Source organism: Ammospiza nelsoni, chromosome 10 (genome assembly GCF_027579445.1).
Source record: "Ammospiza nelsoni isolate bAmmNel1 chromosome 10, bAmmNel1.pri, whole genome shotgun sequence".
In the NCBI taxonomy this organism is placed as follows: domain Eukaryota; kingdom Metazoa; phylum Chordata; class Aves; order Passeriformes; family Passerellidae; genus Ammospiza; species Ammospiza nelsoni.
The window spans coordinates 16,815,292-16,831,889 of record NC_080642.1 but is presented as its reverse complement, the minus strand read 5'-3'; the positions used below and the strand labels follow the sequence as shown (position 1 = coordinate 16,831,889).

General features: G+C 39.8%; 1 protein-coding gene across 2 annotated transcripts in view; it reads right to left on the bottom strand.

Moving 5' to 3' along the window:
• Positions 1-7,047: 7,047 nt before the first annotated feature.
• CUL3 (cullin 3) overlaps positions 7,048-16,598 on the bottom strand; it is a 54,946-nt gene continuing 45,395 nt past the window's right edge. For both annotated transcript variants that reach the window (XM_059479225.1, XM_059479226.1), the window contains exons 11-16: positions 15,437-15,561; positions 14,984-15,080; positions 14,096-14,230; positions 9,019-9,205; positions 8,139-8,284; positions 7,048-7,503 (exon numbers count right to left, since the gene is read on the bottom strand). In XM_059479225.1, the coding sequence (XP_059335208.1) occupies positions 7,372-7,503; positions 8,139-8,284; positions 9,019-9,205; positions 14,096-14,230; positions 14,984-15,080; positions 15,437-15,561 (822 nt within the window). In that variant the 3' untranslated portion in view covers positions 7,048-7,371. The remainder of the gene's footprint in view (positions 7,504-8,138; positions 8,285-9,018; positions 9,206-14,095; positions 14,231-14,983; positions 15,081-15,436; positions 15,562-16,598) is intronic.

Below are 16,598 nucleotides of genomic sequence, written 5' to 3'. Positions count from 1 at the left end.
TTAGGGAATGATGCAGAAACCTCGGCCCTCTCCAGCTCCTGCTGTGGCCAGGGGGAGCCAAACTGTTTTCCAGATGGGTAGGTGCCTCCCACAGAGGCTGCTGAAGGCATGCAGCATCTCTCCTGTTTTTGCAGCAGCCAAAAACCTGAGCCTTACTCACAAAAAGGGCCAAATCCTGAATCCTCCACCATGTGTTTCTGCTGTGCTTGCAGGGGTGACACAGGGAAACAATCTCAGCTCTGAAATGAAGCTGTCTGGAGAACAGTTTTAGGGCTGGTTCTCAGCTCCCCAGCAGCTCTGGGTCAGGAGCACCCACCAATCCTCCTGCAAGGAGCATGGGAGTGAAGCTCAGCCTTTGTTTGACCCTGTTCCTCAGAGGAGGGCAGCCCCACCACCCAGCTGAACCTTCCTGTTCTCGTCCCCTTGCTCTGACTACTCAATATCCTTCGGGAAGGGCCCAAACCAGGCTCCTCAGCCTCGGACAAGGGTATCCTCATGCCCTCCCTTTGTGTCCAGTGTAGTGCCCCCAAGCCTTGGGATAAAGCCTGGGTGCAAAGGCCCTCCCTGCTGCAGCTGCTGAGCTAAGAGCTTCATCCACTGCTAGGCTCAGGGGAACAGGGATGGCTGCCACCAGAACAGTGCTGGCTTTTGCTGGGTCATCTAAGAAAAGCAAAGTGCTGATTTCACTCTGATCCTGAATGGAATGAGTCCTTGCCTTCCTCTCTGCCTCCCCTTCCCCCAGCTTCCCAGTCTGGCTGCCAAAGGGAAAAGCACATTTTTCACAGTGACCTACTGAACACGCCAAGAAAGATCTCTTCAAGAGATCAGAAAAATAGCAGTTCAATGGTATGTGAAAAGTGGCTTTGCTGAGGGGAGGAGGGGTGAACAATTCTGATATGGGACTCAAAAAAATCAGGGCCCCATTCCCACCTGGCAGTGACTGGTAACACAGCAGAACATAGAGGAAGCTGTGGGGCACACCAGCTGTGTGTAAGAGCAGGACAAATATGAACTGGCACTAATGCACACACTGGTAAGCCCTGCACAAATTAAAGTCCAAACATAAACAACTAATAAACACTTTATGGTATGAAACCTCAGAGAATACTGCCTGCTGGAAGTCTAAAATTCTACAGTGGAAAGGCTTTTAATTAATTTAATTAAAAATTCCTTTTCATAATCAATTCCTGAGTTGTGTTTAGTCCTCTGCACTGTTCCAAAGGGCAAAGAGCTCTTTGCTCCAGCTGACACCACCAACACTGATGATGCATCACAGGATTTAATAAGTTCAGAGCAACATCTGTAAGGAAGGTACTTTACAAAGATTATTGGAACGTAATTAACTGGAGAGAGACTGAGTATGTATTACCTAAGCACCTCGGGAGAAGGCCTCATTAAATACATGACTCAGGCTTCCTAATTTCTTTTAAAAACTTTTTTTGTTTTACACCAATCTCAAGCTCTGCTTATAACAAGCACAAAACTACTAAATTAACCTGTAGGTGACAGTTATACACAGCATACACAGTACTGAGATAAAAATCAAGATTAAGGCCTTACTTGAATACAAAAGTCTTTTCAGAGGTTGTCTCTGGCTTCAAACCCTGTAACTCCAATCCATCACCACATTGGAGGAACTAAAGACCCAATGACCAAAAGACCAAACACCATCTAACTACTGCATTTATTTAAGTAGCCTTCTTTCCCAAGCTGTTCTTATTTCTTCTTTTTAGCCAGCTATCAGAAAGTAGTGATCCAGCAAGGGTCTGTCAGCAGGTGATGCAGGGACAAGGGCAAGGCTGAAAGCAGCACTGAGACACAGAGGTGAGCTTCCCAGTACTAACAAATGTGCTGCAGAAAGGCACTGCATGGCCTTGGCTGGTTGTCATACTCAACTCACCAGGTTATGTGTCCTCAGCCAGTTACAGGGCACCTGCAGATGGCACCATTTTAACTCAGTTTTCAGTTTGTCTAAAATACTTTTTTAAAAAGCCGAGACACTCCGTGCACCCAAAACAAGACCCACTAAACGTAATGAGCCAATTGGAGGTTATAGCAGGATCAAGTATTTGTAACAAAGATCAGGGGAGGGGCCAGGTTGGAAGGGACCTCCATGGGGCATCTGGTCCAACCTCCCTCCCTGGGCATCAGTTTCTGCCATTGCCTCTTGTCCTATTGCTTCACACACAGAGCACAGCCTGGTCCATTCTCTTGACACCCTCCCTTCAGTCCCTTATAGACATTGATTTGATCCCCTCTCAGCCTTCCTGAGACTGAACGAGCCCAACTCTCTCAGCTTTTCCTGTGGTGTCCTGACTTTGAAGAGCCAGCATTTAGCACTGACCCAAGATGGCATCTCCAGGATCCCTCTGCCACATCCCCAGTGTCACACTCCCACAGGTCAGAGTGGGACAAGGGGGAGGTCAGCTTGCTACATGTGAATTTATGTGCCCAGCTCCAGGGACTTGTTTCTGAAAGATTTAATGTTTAGATACATTACACCTCAATTAAAAATCTTCCAGCAAAAGAACACCGGCAGATCTGAACAAACCCAAGACTTGCAGGGCCCAGCGAAGTGTTTGTTTAACCAGCTCACATTTGGCATTGTGGAAGGGCACTCAGAGCAGGATTCTTGGAAGGCCAGCAGCAGCCCGGGTGTGACTGCTCCCTGCCGAGTGCTAATAAGAGCCAGTCCCCAGGAGGTGCTGACCCCGCCAGCCAGGCCAGCTCCAGCTCAAGGAACAACACAGACCCACGCACTGTGAAGGCTTCTAATTACTCCCTTTCCTGAAGACAGCCTTCCTGAGATACAGAATAATACACCCAAACTTCTAATTAAAAGAGCCTTGGCCTGGATCCCACATTATTCTGGAATTGCAGATTTGCATAATTAAGTTGATACCAAATGCTGTGACAGACAAGCTGCAGGAGATTATTAGCCTCATCTTTAACAGAATTTCAAAAGAAGCAAGATCCAAACAGCCAACAAATATTAGCAGAAGTAGCTCTTAAGGTCTAGGAAACTCAGGCATTACTGGGATTTGGGGCATGTTCTGGTAACTTTGCAAAGGAAAATCTGCACATGAACTCCAAAGCCATTGTAAAGCACCACCAGGCTCTAATGTAGCATCACTCTGAGGCTCCGGGACTTCTTATTGTGAATTTTTCCTCCCAAAACCAGGACTGCTAAAATGAACTCTATTCATAAACAGAGGCTGGAAGTTGCACTTTCTGGTGGATCCTCATTTTCTCCCTCCAGTTTTACTCAGGCAAACAGGAGCTCTCCAGACAATTTCCTTGTCCTGACTACAGCTAGTCCAGGTCAGCAGTTCCAGGACTGGGGAGGTGAATCAGGCCTTTCCCTCCTGGGCAGCAATTTGGTTCTTGCTTTAGGACAAGCAGCTGCTGAGAGCAGGCAGACTGTCAGACTGGCTCCAGACCCAGGCAGATATTGATGTGAGGTATTAAATTAATATTAAATGCAGTTTGGGGGCACTATCGACAAACACTTCCCTGCACAGCAAAGGACAGAAAAGTGGGTGAACTATTGTCCTGTACCTTTATCCAGCTTTCAGCTGGATATGTAAGTTCTGCATTTTACAGTCTTTTCAAATGAACATTCCAGAGGACAGGGGAACCATTAAACTCACACTTCAAACTGAGCACAGCCGTTATTGCATTTACTGTCCAAGCTATCAAAATGCGAGTTTCAACAGAAATTCGCCTTTGTCCCAGACACACACAAGATGATGCCTGCTGTGCACATTATTTAGTCCAGTTCTAGGCTGTCAAAGCAACCCTTGCTCTACAGGGCTCTGTGGAAGGGGGAGCTCAGGATCAGAGTGCAGCTCCCCCTACGCACCCCGAGGAACAAAGCAGAGCCACAGGGTTGGATTGAGCTACAGAGGTTCTGACCAGTTTTGGACATGCAGAGGCCACAAGTAGTTCCAGTTTTTGGTACTTCTGAAAAGACTGGAACCCCATCTCTGTGCAAGCTTGTCCCAACTCTGCATTATGAAATACTGTATTACCATATGTATATACATGTAAGTGCCACCCATCAGGTACTACACAATTTGATTGCAATACATGTGAATAAAAACACTTCAGCCACTCAGCATATTCAGTGCAAAGTTTCTGTTCCCACTGCGTGAGGGAAAGTAAATCTGACACCAGTGGCTGATTCTAAATGAGCAGCAGCAAGTGGAACAAATTGTGTTGCGTTGGAAGCTTCAGGGTCAACAGAGCAAAGTTGGTCTTTGGAAAACAGGAAAGACATTGCATTCAGGAGTAGTTTAACATCACAGACTTAGTCTGCTTGGCATTCATTTATTCTGTGAATTGCCAGTGGGGAATTTGTCTGGATTAATTCCAGGTGACACAAAGAGTAAACCAAAGCTGTAAAGGTAGTGAACATGGAAAAGAACAAGAATTGCACCAGGGATCCATAGGATCAATCACCTTTGTTATGACAGTAAATGAGGAATACTCTAAATCCCTTTAAATAAGCTCATGTACAAGGACAGTACATGCCTACACATCTTCAAACAGCTACAAAACTCAAATCCTACTTTTAATTTAAAAAATTCCAAAGAATTAAACTCCATGTTTATTAAGTCTTGTTACTGCTTTCAGCTGCACATTAATGCAAAGAAAACAAACATTAATAATTGCACTCACACATGTAACTACAATCCTACTAATGAAATTTTAACAAAATTACAAAGAAGCTTTAAGTAGAAATTAAGAAGGAACTGAAATTAGATAAGGCTTAGCAGAATTCTACTATAGATTGTAAATGAAATCCCACTAAGATACAAACATGTAAACATTAAACTCACCTTAAGCACATCTTAGTGATGTCTTCTTGTCTCTTACTGGAACTTTCACATTCTCCATTTTTCAATCCTCTACCTCATGTTCAATGGTAAAGGGCATATTTTTGAAATCTGACTTCAGCAGAAGTCTCTTCCTGAACAGTGTCTTCAAAACTCTATTAAAATGGAAACTATGCTCTTAATACTTTTTACTGAAAACAGCCATCACCACCTGCTGTTCTTCTGGCAAACACTCTTGCCCACACAGCTTTTAAAAAGACACTCTTCAACACCTAATTATACAGTCATTCACACAACATTCAGCCTCCCAAAAGCCACCAGAAGTAGCAAACTTCAGCTGATGTACAACAGAAGTACAGAGGCAACGCACAGGACAAAGACCTCCTGTCCCAAATCACAACACACACATCTCTGTAAACTTCACAGGGAAAAGGACTTGAACCCGTTCCTCCCTGCAAAGCACATGGGAAAACATTAACATGCAATATCACAACATTGATGCTAATAAAGAGTCAGTTATACATTAAATAAAACCTTCATATCGGTACATGGAAGAGTGATTTACATTTTGAGGAAGATGTTTCTGATGACTAAACAAAATCAAAAGCGCAGATCAGCTCGCTGTGTTTAGTACTGTTGTACTGGCTAAACAATGACCACATCTCTACTGAAGAATTGCATACCCGGTGCAGACAGAGGTGTTTTAGTAACAGCCAGCAAACACCTTTCCAATAGGGCCAAGGGCCCAGCTGTTTTCGTTTGGGGCTAAATTCCTGATGGACAAGGCAAGAAAGTTCTTCAGCCACCACCTCCTTCTGCTGATTGAAAAACTACTCTGTGTGTGTGTAGGTGTGATGGGGGTGTGCAGTAAACTTAAAGCTTCATAAAAAAAGCTTCCAAATAGTCAAGCTAAAATATCATCCTAATTCCAGTCCCTCTCTTTAGAAGAAATATGCTACTCTTGAACAACAGCCAGGACTTGTACTTAACAGGCTGGAGAGGGGTAAAATTGTGGACACATTGCGAAAAACACCCTCCAGTCACACTGAAATGTTGCACCAGCACCATGCACTTGTTTAGCACAGCCCATCAAGAACTGCTCTGGCAGATGCTCTACAACCAACATTTTCATTTTGCTTCATTTCCAGCTCTTCATATTGGAAAGCCCATCCCAACTATATTTATCAAGATCTATGGGTGAAAGTAATGTGAACCAAGCCAAAAAATACTGTTTTGAATTAAAGTAGAAGAATAGTTATGGCTGGGAAAGCACAGAATATGTGCTTTGGAATGTCAGAAATATGGTTTAATAAAAGCTGCAGTACAATGCACACTCAAAAATTTCTAACTGTGAGAAGAATGATGCCACCAAACTCCTATTTTTAATCTATTTTGCAGCATACTGTCAAGAAGAAAAAACGTTTTAGGGTAAGAACTAAAAATTTCATTACAGTAACAGTTTTTTATTGCATGTTTAAAATGCATTTTTAAAAACAAATAGTGCACGCTGGCTTCACTTTAATCTCCTGAAATATGCATTTATGATGGGAAGCCCTGGGGCTACAGCTCCATCTATGATGTTTATTAACAAAATACAATCCCAGTACATCCCCAGGGGACAGTATTTAGTTCCAAAGATTGTCAACCCTGTACTCTAACACACTTGAATTAGTTGTTTGTGTACACTAAATCCATTTATTTTAAATTTATTTTGTCTACATTTAGTGAAATAAAAACATCGCCCTGTACAATCCACCATCAGCAGTGAGTACAACAGCAAAAATTATTATACAGTTTATACACACTAAAATCTTGTCCTTTTTCCTATAAAGAAACCAGAAAAAAACTAATCAATATAGTTTAATTTAGAAGAACTCAAATTACAGAAGGGAAAGCCAAAATTATTACGGTCTTTTCTGAGCCCCCAGAAGTTCCTGATTCATGTTGTTGGAACAGTGAGTGCAGCTGGAAGAGTGAAGCATGCTCAAGTTGTCTTCTTGGGTCTTCAAAAAATTAGCAAGTATTTAAATTAAACATGTCTAGTTAAAAAAAAACAACATTTGAAGCAGAGCAAGGTAAGTGGGAATTTTGCCTTACCACTCGTGGTTTCTTTTAAACCCAACTTATACAATGCGCGAAGTGCTAAGCAACACTACAGAAACACATTTACATCAACACTGAAGATCTGGGGAAATGAAATTCCAACAAATTTATTTTTTTAAATGAGCTGTATTTTCTAAAGTCATTTTTATTTCTCTGTTTTCATACAGTATTGAAAACAAACGCGGCACATTCACATTTTCCCGAAGAATTGTAAGGATGATCTCTACAGGGATAACGTTGAAAAGCCTGAAGCTCAATTAATTCATGTCAAAAACTCTCAAAAGGAGTAAAAGGCTTGATCTGAATGGTCTAGAACATGTACTGTAATTTAATAGAGAAGATGGTCGTCTTAATATTAATGATTTAAAAGAACTTCCCAGTTCATGCGAAGAGTATAGTCCAAGAATAAATCAAATTTTCTGAACGCATTTTATGCTACGTAAGTGTATACTTTGCGATCCTCAGGTGTTCGTGCCAAATATTCTCTCTCAATAAGTCCTTCAATACGTTTTTTAATAACAACTGGACTTGGTAAGAATCGGGCCTTCAGCTGCTGAGTTACCTAAAACAAAATAAACCCAACAATATAAAATCACAGTGCAAGGAAGATCTTGATGTACCCTAACAGAACACAACAACCAGAAAAAGGTATTAAGACAGAGATGGTGACAGCTACAGAGCATAAAAATCAGCTTGCACACTTCTGACAGTCCCTCCACTTGCTTGCTCGTGTTGGGGTATGATTCAAAGCTCCACAGAGGCATGGTCACAACCTGAGAATGCTCCCAGTTTCACAGCTCTAAGGGAGTTCAGGAGTGCAAAACGTGTCCTGTCCTGGAGCTGTGTGAGCTTAGCAGTGAAAAGCAGCAGGACTGCTTCTCTGCTAAGAGCTCAAATCTCTCTAACCTGGACCCAACAGTCAGTAACATGATCAAAGCCAAAAATAATGTAAAGCACACTGGTTGGCTTTTCAAGCAATTTAACATCACAACAGCACCAAAAGTAGGAAGGAAAATTAGATACACACATGAGTACATGCTAAAGTGAAAGGTAACAATTTAGGTGTCTTCACAGACATGGAGAAAAGAAAGGATGGGTTAAATACAGCATCTCTCAAAAGCCTTTCAGAATCATGTCAGTTAGAGCTGTGTAACTTTAATGAGATAATAGCAAAAGCAAAACTCTGTACCAGCATACCTCTGCTACTAGCACGTTGTGCTGCATCTTCTTTCTAGATTTCATTATCCGAACTATAGCAGCTTCTATCTCATGTTTTCTGTCATCATCTACTTTCTGCCTTGTTTCTTTCCTTTCTGGATCAGATTCTCCTTGTTTGGCAGCAACTTAAAGAAAATAGAGAATGTAAATTATGTTAGCAAAATTAAAATGCGTTTCATTGTGTGTTAGCTTCACTATTTATTTCATCTAGACATCAAGTTATATTTTCCTGAGTTTTGACATTTTCAAAGTTGATTTTTTTTTTAAATGAAAAGCAGCCACAAGAACATACTAACACTTTCTGGCATATTTTGATAGCAACTGACAAGATAACAAACTGTTATTTAATTACAACTATGATAAAATTTGAACAGTACTCAAATCTGCTTACAGGCACAAGCAGCAGCACTTCTATAAGCTAATGAAGTGGTTATTATACACTCAGCTTCCCTTATTTGTTAAACCCAAATCACTGCCCAAAACCATTATAAGCTACCTGGTACTTGAAAATGGCTGTTGTATCATGGGCTAAAAACATCACTCATTTCACTGCAGTACAGCAACTTATGAGGCAATTTTCCTATTTCTGAATCAATCAGTAGCATATTTTTCATTTTATTATTTAATTTGAATTTTATTTTTCTTTCAGTATTTCCTGTAAGAGATAATTACAAATTTTGTAAAGTAAAAGGCTTAACTGACTTCCACACTCTTCTTGGCATTTGAATTTTCATTTTGATGCAACTAATCACCAAGAAAAAAAAATTCTCTCCTTTTACCTCTATGGACATCAATCCTGCAAAAGATAATTTGAAGTTTTAGGCAGACTGTGAGAGAATAGAATATAAAGCTGACTTACCCGTCTGAATCTTGACTCTGTGTAGTTTGGATGTGAACTGATCATTCACTGTAAATATGTGACCATTTTCTATTTCTTTTGACTTGGGCTCTTTTGTGAGGACACGTTGTGTTGGTTTGCCACATGCAAGGGACTGTAGGGCTCTAACCAGTTCTCTTTCAGGGATATCAGTTTCTTGCTGAATTTCCTAAAGAAGAATACTTTGTTAGCTCATGGCTGTGGCAGATGTATAGTGTGTTGCACACAACATCAGGGATTGCTTAAAATAATACTGTGACAGTTGTGGCACTTGAAAGGTCAGAACTCATTCAGCAGCAAGGTCTCAGTGGGTACTGTGCCAAATGATCCACCTGGGTCAGCACTCTGAATTCTGTCACATGAACAGTCACCATGAGCTGAAGGAGAAGAATGAATAACCAGCTGTTCCATTTCCCTGCAATTTCTGAGAGGGCTGAAAGGATTTGTTAACTGTTTCCAGGGTTTGTTGAACAGGGTGAAACCAAACCTTCTGACTAACTCAGAGGTGGAAAACATCCATGATGGTTCATGACCATTCCTGACCAAGAGATGCACAAACACTTTTGTGTTCAGCCATGCTGTTAAAAAGATTTTTACAAATGGAACAAACAATGTCTGGTTTCACTGTAGCATACAAATACTCTAGATCATCACACCTCTCCCTTCTGAATAGCTCCAACAATTTATTTACTGCCCAGATGCCTTTGGCTAGGACTGCTCCAGGTGAAATACAAAAAGAGCCCATTATAGTGCAGCAAATATATGAATTTTGAAGAAGACAGTTTGTAAAACATGTACATAACCTTGTGTACCTCTGTCAGTGCTCTCAAGAGGCAGCTGAGAGATGAATGTTAGGCAAGTCAACAGTGGTCATGAGCTAGTAAATAAATTACACTGGATGCAGAATGGTGCCTTAATATGCTCTAGGAGAAGGCCAACTATGCTGCTCTCCCAGACCTAATGTGTTTACTGAGCTGTCTTCAGTAAAAGTTCATTTCTTCTCATCTCTTTTCTTCCTATTTCTAGCCTGAGGAAACTGCAGACACTTCTGATTTCACATTCCTATTCAGACTCTTGAGGGACTTGTAGCAGCTAAAGAGAAAAAACAACCCTTGCAGACATGCAGCTGTCCCCAAGAGCCATCCCTTTCTCAGCTTCCCCAACTCTGGTTCCAAGGGCAGTATCAAGCCCTTACACTGTCCCCATAAATTCCTGATTCTCGTGGCACACAAGTCCGCATGATGACCTTAGCCTAAAAACAGCAGTAACACCTCCAAGTGATCAAAATGCTAAGATCTGTAAAGAACTATAAACAACTTGTTAAAAGTTTAGAGTGGCCAGAAAAATCAAACTAAATTCTATCAAATAATATTATTTCTTGAGTATACTCAGGTTATTTCTTAAATCAACCCAGGAAAAACAGCCACTTTTCTGTCTTCAGGCACCACTGACAACATACAATAAAAATGATTTGGATGTAGTGGCTTTGACTCAGATTTTTATCAGGAACTAGACTGCACCTCATGCACAGCACCTCACTACCAGCTCTCTGTGATGCCAAGGCTCAGACAAAATGGGCATTATTTTTCACCTTGACACTACACACAGAGTGGTGACTTTACATAAAGCCACATAAAACTGTTTTTTGACATAAGGTCAAGTGAACTGGAATGAGGTAAAAAGAATAAAATCACCCAGTCAAAAATTTAAAAAAAATCGGGGGTTTTGCTACCTTCTGCTGATAGATGATTAGGAAATACTATAATGTTCTTGAGAGTATTCTTGGAATAATGCATTCAGAAATACTTATACCATTTGAAGTTGTGAATATCCACATATTTTAACTATTTCCTAGTATCAAACAGTTTCTTCCCAAGCTGCTCATAGAAAGTTACTATTTCTTCCTTTGCTGCTTTATTTAAAACACAGTTGTCACCTTCACACATTTTTTTTTCAGATTCAGTACAAAGTAGTATTAAAAAAAAATCCCAAGCAGCTATAATCCTTTACATGGTCACAACAAACAAACCTTATTGAAATGGACTGATCAGCATAAAATTTACCAAACCAAGGGAAGGCGAAAGATTTTAGAGCTTAGATAAATAAAAAGCCCTAAAGGCTACAAACCAAACCCAGCTTATTAATGATGTAATGCCAGTGACATGTAGGCTCCCTAACTTTGATTTTTGTTAAATAGTTAAAACTGATCCTTTAAAAACTACATCAGTTCTACAAGGCCATATATACAAATACTCCGCTTTTAACAAAAGTGAAACAAAGAGCAAAAGGGAATTTGAGGGGGTTTCATGCTACCCATCCTTATACAAACCACTATTTGCTGTTGTACTTCACACTGAGCTATGAACACACTTGAACTATTTCACTTTTAGAATTTATAACCCAGCATTAAAGTAAGGACCACAAAGAATTGCACTGCAATATGCTGCCTCAGAAGGAGCCAAAAATTTCAAGCTGAATAAAAAAAAAACGCAGCTATGAATGTAAATTGGAATAACAGATGTTCCTGTGCTCTCTTTCCCTCAGCCTGTAGCATAATGTTTTCCTGAACATATTTTTATGTAGATATTTGATGTAGCAGTGAGAAATGTATACTTCTTCCTCATCTCCACAAATGCCTTATTTTAAAGATCACATTAGATTTGTGCACAGGAGTAGTACTGATTAGACAATCTCAGTGCTAAAATATTACCAAGTAAGAGCTCTATCTGGGGGCTACAAAAGAGATAATTCTAGGTATGGAACTCCGTCCATTCTATACAAGAACACAGATTATTAGAAGGAAAATGTGCAGAAAAAAAAAGGAAAATAATTTTATCATTTTTATAATAAAAAGTATTTTTAGTTTTATTTACAGACTGCAACCTGTGTGCCTTCCAGAGCATACAGCAAAAGAGGGAATCTTGTTTATAGTTCTAATATCTAGTTTATAGTTCTAATCTCTCATTTTTGTGGAATTATTCCACAACTTCTACTATGGTCACATCTGTATTTCCTGTTTGTTAAACATAAAGAACCATGCTTATTTCTGATGCCATTACAAAAAGTGAGGATTTCACCTTTTAAAATACTGAGCTGTAATGTAAATCAACTCAAAAATATGTTGAGTACTATATAAGACTTGATTAATAAAACTGAATTTACAGAAAAAAATTAGCATTCTTTGAAGGCCTGCATGAAGATTCTTCCTCTTCCACTTCAGAAGCATTAACCTACACCTATAAGGTCAGTAGATATCTGGCATATACAATTAAAAGTTGTTGTGCAGGAATACAATAAATGTATACATTTTTTGTGAAGAAATTTTTCTACGCAACGATTTACATTTCCAGAGTATTTTATGGATAATTTTTGCATTATCAGTATCCCATTTTTCCCCTCAATCACGTGGCCTAATGGTTATTAGGATTATTATGAGGATCTTATCAAATTTGCAATTAATAATCACACTGAATGCAAAATAAAACAGCAAAGTCTGTTCAGCTGTGAAGGCAACTTCAGAGGAATCTGTTGAGCTGTGAATCTGCAGAAACACTTTGTGTATCAGACAGCTTTGGATACACCAGCACACACAAAGCACCCATCTGACACAAGAGAGAAGGAATGGGTGCCCAGCACTCAGCAGTCCATCAGGGTATCCAATAATCAATGAACAAAGATAAAATGCATTCTCCTCTGAAGTTTTCATAAGCTTTCCTGGCTGGGGTTAAAGACAACTCCCACACACTTCACCCAAGAAACCAAGCAACACAAATATGCCTCCTTAACGTTTTAGTTCAAGTGGGACACAAAGCAAGAGTTTAAGAACTCCCAAACCAGAAATAAACAAAACATACAGCCTAAAAGCAGATGGACATATTTCTCTATCATCTGGTCTTGGAAAAATAAAGTATAATTTAGAGCATGTATTAAAAACGGTATTTTTCACTGCTCTCCCAAGTGTTATTTATTCATATATGGGTAAGGCTCTACTACTCATTAAGACTGCAATTTGGTGGAAAAAGGCAGCTACCGGCCCAATTTCAAAATCAGCTTCAAGAAAAAAGAGAGCTGTTAAGTTCCCCTTCTTGTTTTCACTCCCTCAAATATTCTGCAAAGTACTCAAAGCTCTAATGCTCCTGCAATGGATTTCATAACACACAGGACTTTGTGTTCTATAATAACGTTCTAAATTATCAGTAGTTTATTAAGAGTACCTTATCAAATCCTGCCTTCCTAAATCACTACTGAGACCCTTTCAAAGAAACTTACTTTATTAACAGGCTAGAAGTATGCCAAATAAGCTGAAAACACAATCCAAACAAAAAGGCAGATGATTACTATGCATAGCACAGTCAAAAGCAGATGAGAAAACCTGGAAATCAACTGTTTCAAACTGCACCCGTATTGCTTTTCAAGGCTGCCAATGCTCTCTCAAACAGAAGATAATGTCCAAAACAAAACTATCAATTTATCTTAACAATAAAGTGCTCACACAACAAAGCACATGATCCTCCTCCTCTCCTAAAGCCTTCATCATCATCTCTCAGCTGACATTTCAACCTTTCCCAGCAACACCCCTCTGGTCTCCTTGTTAAGAATCTATCCAGGGCCTTTTTCACTGTCCTTTCTGGCTGACCAGCTCAGAGAAGGGCTGGAAGTTCTTTGATTCATCCTCCAAGCTCGGTCCAGCCTGCCAATTTGACTTAGGTATTCAAGAAGCCAGGATACAAACCCTTCTCCACCCTTTGGCCTCTAAATCCAGCTTCTCAAAGACAAAATGAGGAAATGGAGCCACCTGCTGCATTTCAACTTCAGCTTTTCTACAGCTCAATGGCCTAGAACAACCACACTCACAATTCTCAAACATTTCTGGAACCTTCAGCTCCTAAATAATTTCCTCCCCCAGAACTGCTTCCCAGGTGCATTGCTAGTGATCTGCTTGGCCTGATCCATACTCAAATAAAATGAGAGGCACCTGATCTTCAAATGCCTAACTCAAGAGGACAAGGAAGGGCCCAAACCACTTATTTAGAATCAGGTGAGAAACCCACACACTTACCTCAAAGGTATATTTTTCTCTGTTGTTAAATAGCATTAATATTGTCATCTGGAAAGTGGAGACTTGCAATATGTGCTTCCGTGTGTTCGAGCCAGTCACTTGGGCACCTCCCACACCGACTTCTGAGCCATCTTCCTATTTTAAAATTCCAAAACTACTGTTAGATTATTCTTCACTGAAAAAATGTTTTATCTTGGTAAGATGAAAGTTTCATGTGAAACATTTCTCTAGAGGATCAGCCTACAGAGGTGACAGAAAAGCAAACACCTGGGGGCATGGCCAGGATGCTGCTCCAGCAGCTGCCTTACAGTGCCAGGGAGACTGAGCTCCATACAGAGCCCAGGCCAGGCCATCTACAGCCACCAATCAAACACTGACCATTGCTAAGGATGGAGACTTCACCACCTCTGAGGCCCCTGTTCCATTATTTGTCTACCCTTCAAGTTTTCTTAAGCTTCCCACAGCAACACAATTTCAACATCCTCACAAGTGCATGTTATTAATACTTTGTTTTAAGAATTTTGCTTTCAATTTGCATTGCCTCCCACATCTCCAAGCATGTTGCCATTACTAGTTCTAGCTTAGCATTTTAGTACTGGTCTAATCACTGTAAAATTCCTTTCTTGTACATATAGAAATTATGCACTGTACTTCTATAAACTCTGCTAGAGTCTTGTTTTTGAAAAGATGTTGTCTGCATTGCACTCTGCATGTGAAAAGCAGGCTAAACTTGACTTAGCAAAAATAAGTAACAAGTTCCTTTTCACTTTTCAATGACAGTCAAAAAAATCTAAACCACTCAAATGATTGAGGTCCCTTCAAGATCACATTTATTACTTTTCTACAAGTAAAAGATGATACAATATTTATATAATCTTGATTCTCTACCTTTTTAACAGGCCCATAGAAAGTGGCATTGAGATCTGCAGACCCCATGTGATGCTGGAGTGTCAGCTGTCGCCCACTGTGTTTGGCTAAATAAAATCTGTAATAGAATTAAAATGAAAACAACATAGCTCACATTTTGTAATGAAGAGGAAATACATTTTAAAAGTTACATAGCCTTTTGGAACTATTGAGGACATTCTTAGAACATTTTTGCTTTTTCCAAACATTAACTTTTGTCAGAATTTTGTTTAAAATCTCCCAAAACCACAAGCATCATAATGCAAGCATTGCATTCTCTAATTTTCACATGAGCTGAAAAAGAACAGTTTGCCAGCACATCTTTAACAGCAAAGCTGTTAAAAAACATCTGTACAGGTAAAAAAAAAATCTGTACAGCTAAGTTTAGAAAGTTTCTTCTTAAACCTCTACCTAAAAATCTGTAGTAATACATACCTTCTAAATATTTCAAAAGCATGTCTGGGAGCTGGAGGGATGTTGCACTTTGGTGTGGCTGACTGGGTAGGCCAGTAACCTGTTGTGAGGACACGCACTGTGAGATCAACACCTCCTAGTGAGACCTAGGGTAGTTGGAAGAAAACATACACTATTTTAAAACAAGGCCATTTTTCACTTTGTATCAGTGTAAAATATTTAGAATTTTGTCTAGCTACAAAAGAAACAGACATATCTGTAAACATTCTTTTTGCAAAACCAGACAAATACATTGATTCATCACTATCAGAGTAGATGGTACAGCAAAAATCCTCTACATTATTCCCCTCTGGCATTTAAGAGCATACAGAATTGAACAAAAGGAATTCTTAATCAAGAACTAAGTGTCTGTGATCATAAACAGAACTTGTGATACATACAACAAATCTTTGTAAATGGGTTTTTTGATGACATGCAATAAAACTGGGTTGCATGAAATGTGTCAGTTTCCAAAGAACTCTTTCTAAATGTATTCTCTGCAAGAAGGGAGGAGATACTGCCTATCTAATATTAAACCATAGGGAGCTTATCTCTGGACTGCCATGCCAACAGTTACTCACTTTTGCACAGCCCACCTACTCTCTCCCTAAGGACAGCCATGACTCTGAATATTCAGCACTGGTGAGGAAACATTCCCCAGCTAAGCTGAGCATTATTAAGCTTAAAATGGACTACTTTCAGCTTTAGGAGGTAGAACCAATACCTTCAAAGAACACACATTATATGTGTGTTCTTTGAAGGTAAAAAAAACTAAAGCAAACAATATTCAACTTACATAAATCCACTTCACAGAAATAGAACACATTATGTTTTAGAAGGTCAAAAACTGCCACCCGAACTCTAACTTTCACTATTCAATAGCAGAGCAGCATTCCCATGCTCTACAGAAGAGTTTTTGTATTGTGTGTACTGAATGCCTGTGTGCACCAACCAGCTTGTGCCCAGGAAACTTCTGACAAACCTAAACAAGCTTCAACAGTTTTCTTCCTCCAGACAAAGTGTGGGAAAAGGCCATCAGTGCAGACAGAAGGATACAGAAAATATCTTTATCTGGAACTGAAACATTTGAGCTGAGATGGCAACAATTTCCCAAATTTTTTTGGTCTTTGCCAGATCAGAACAC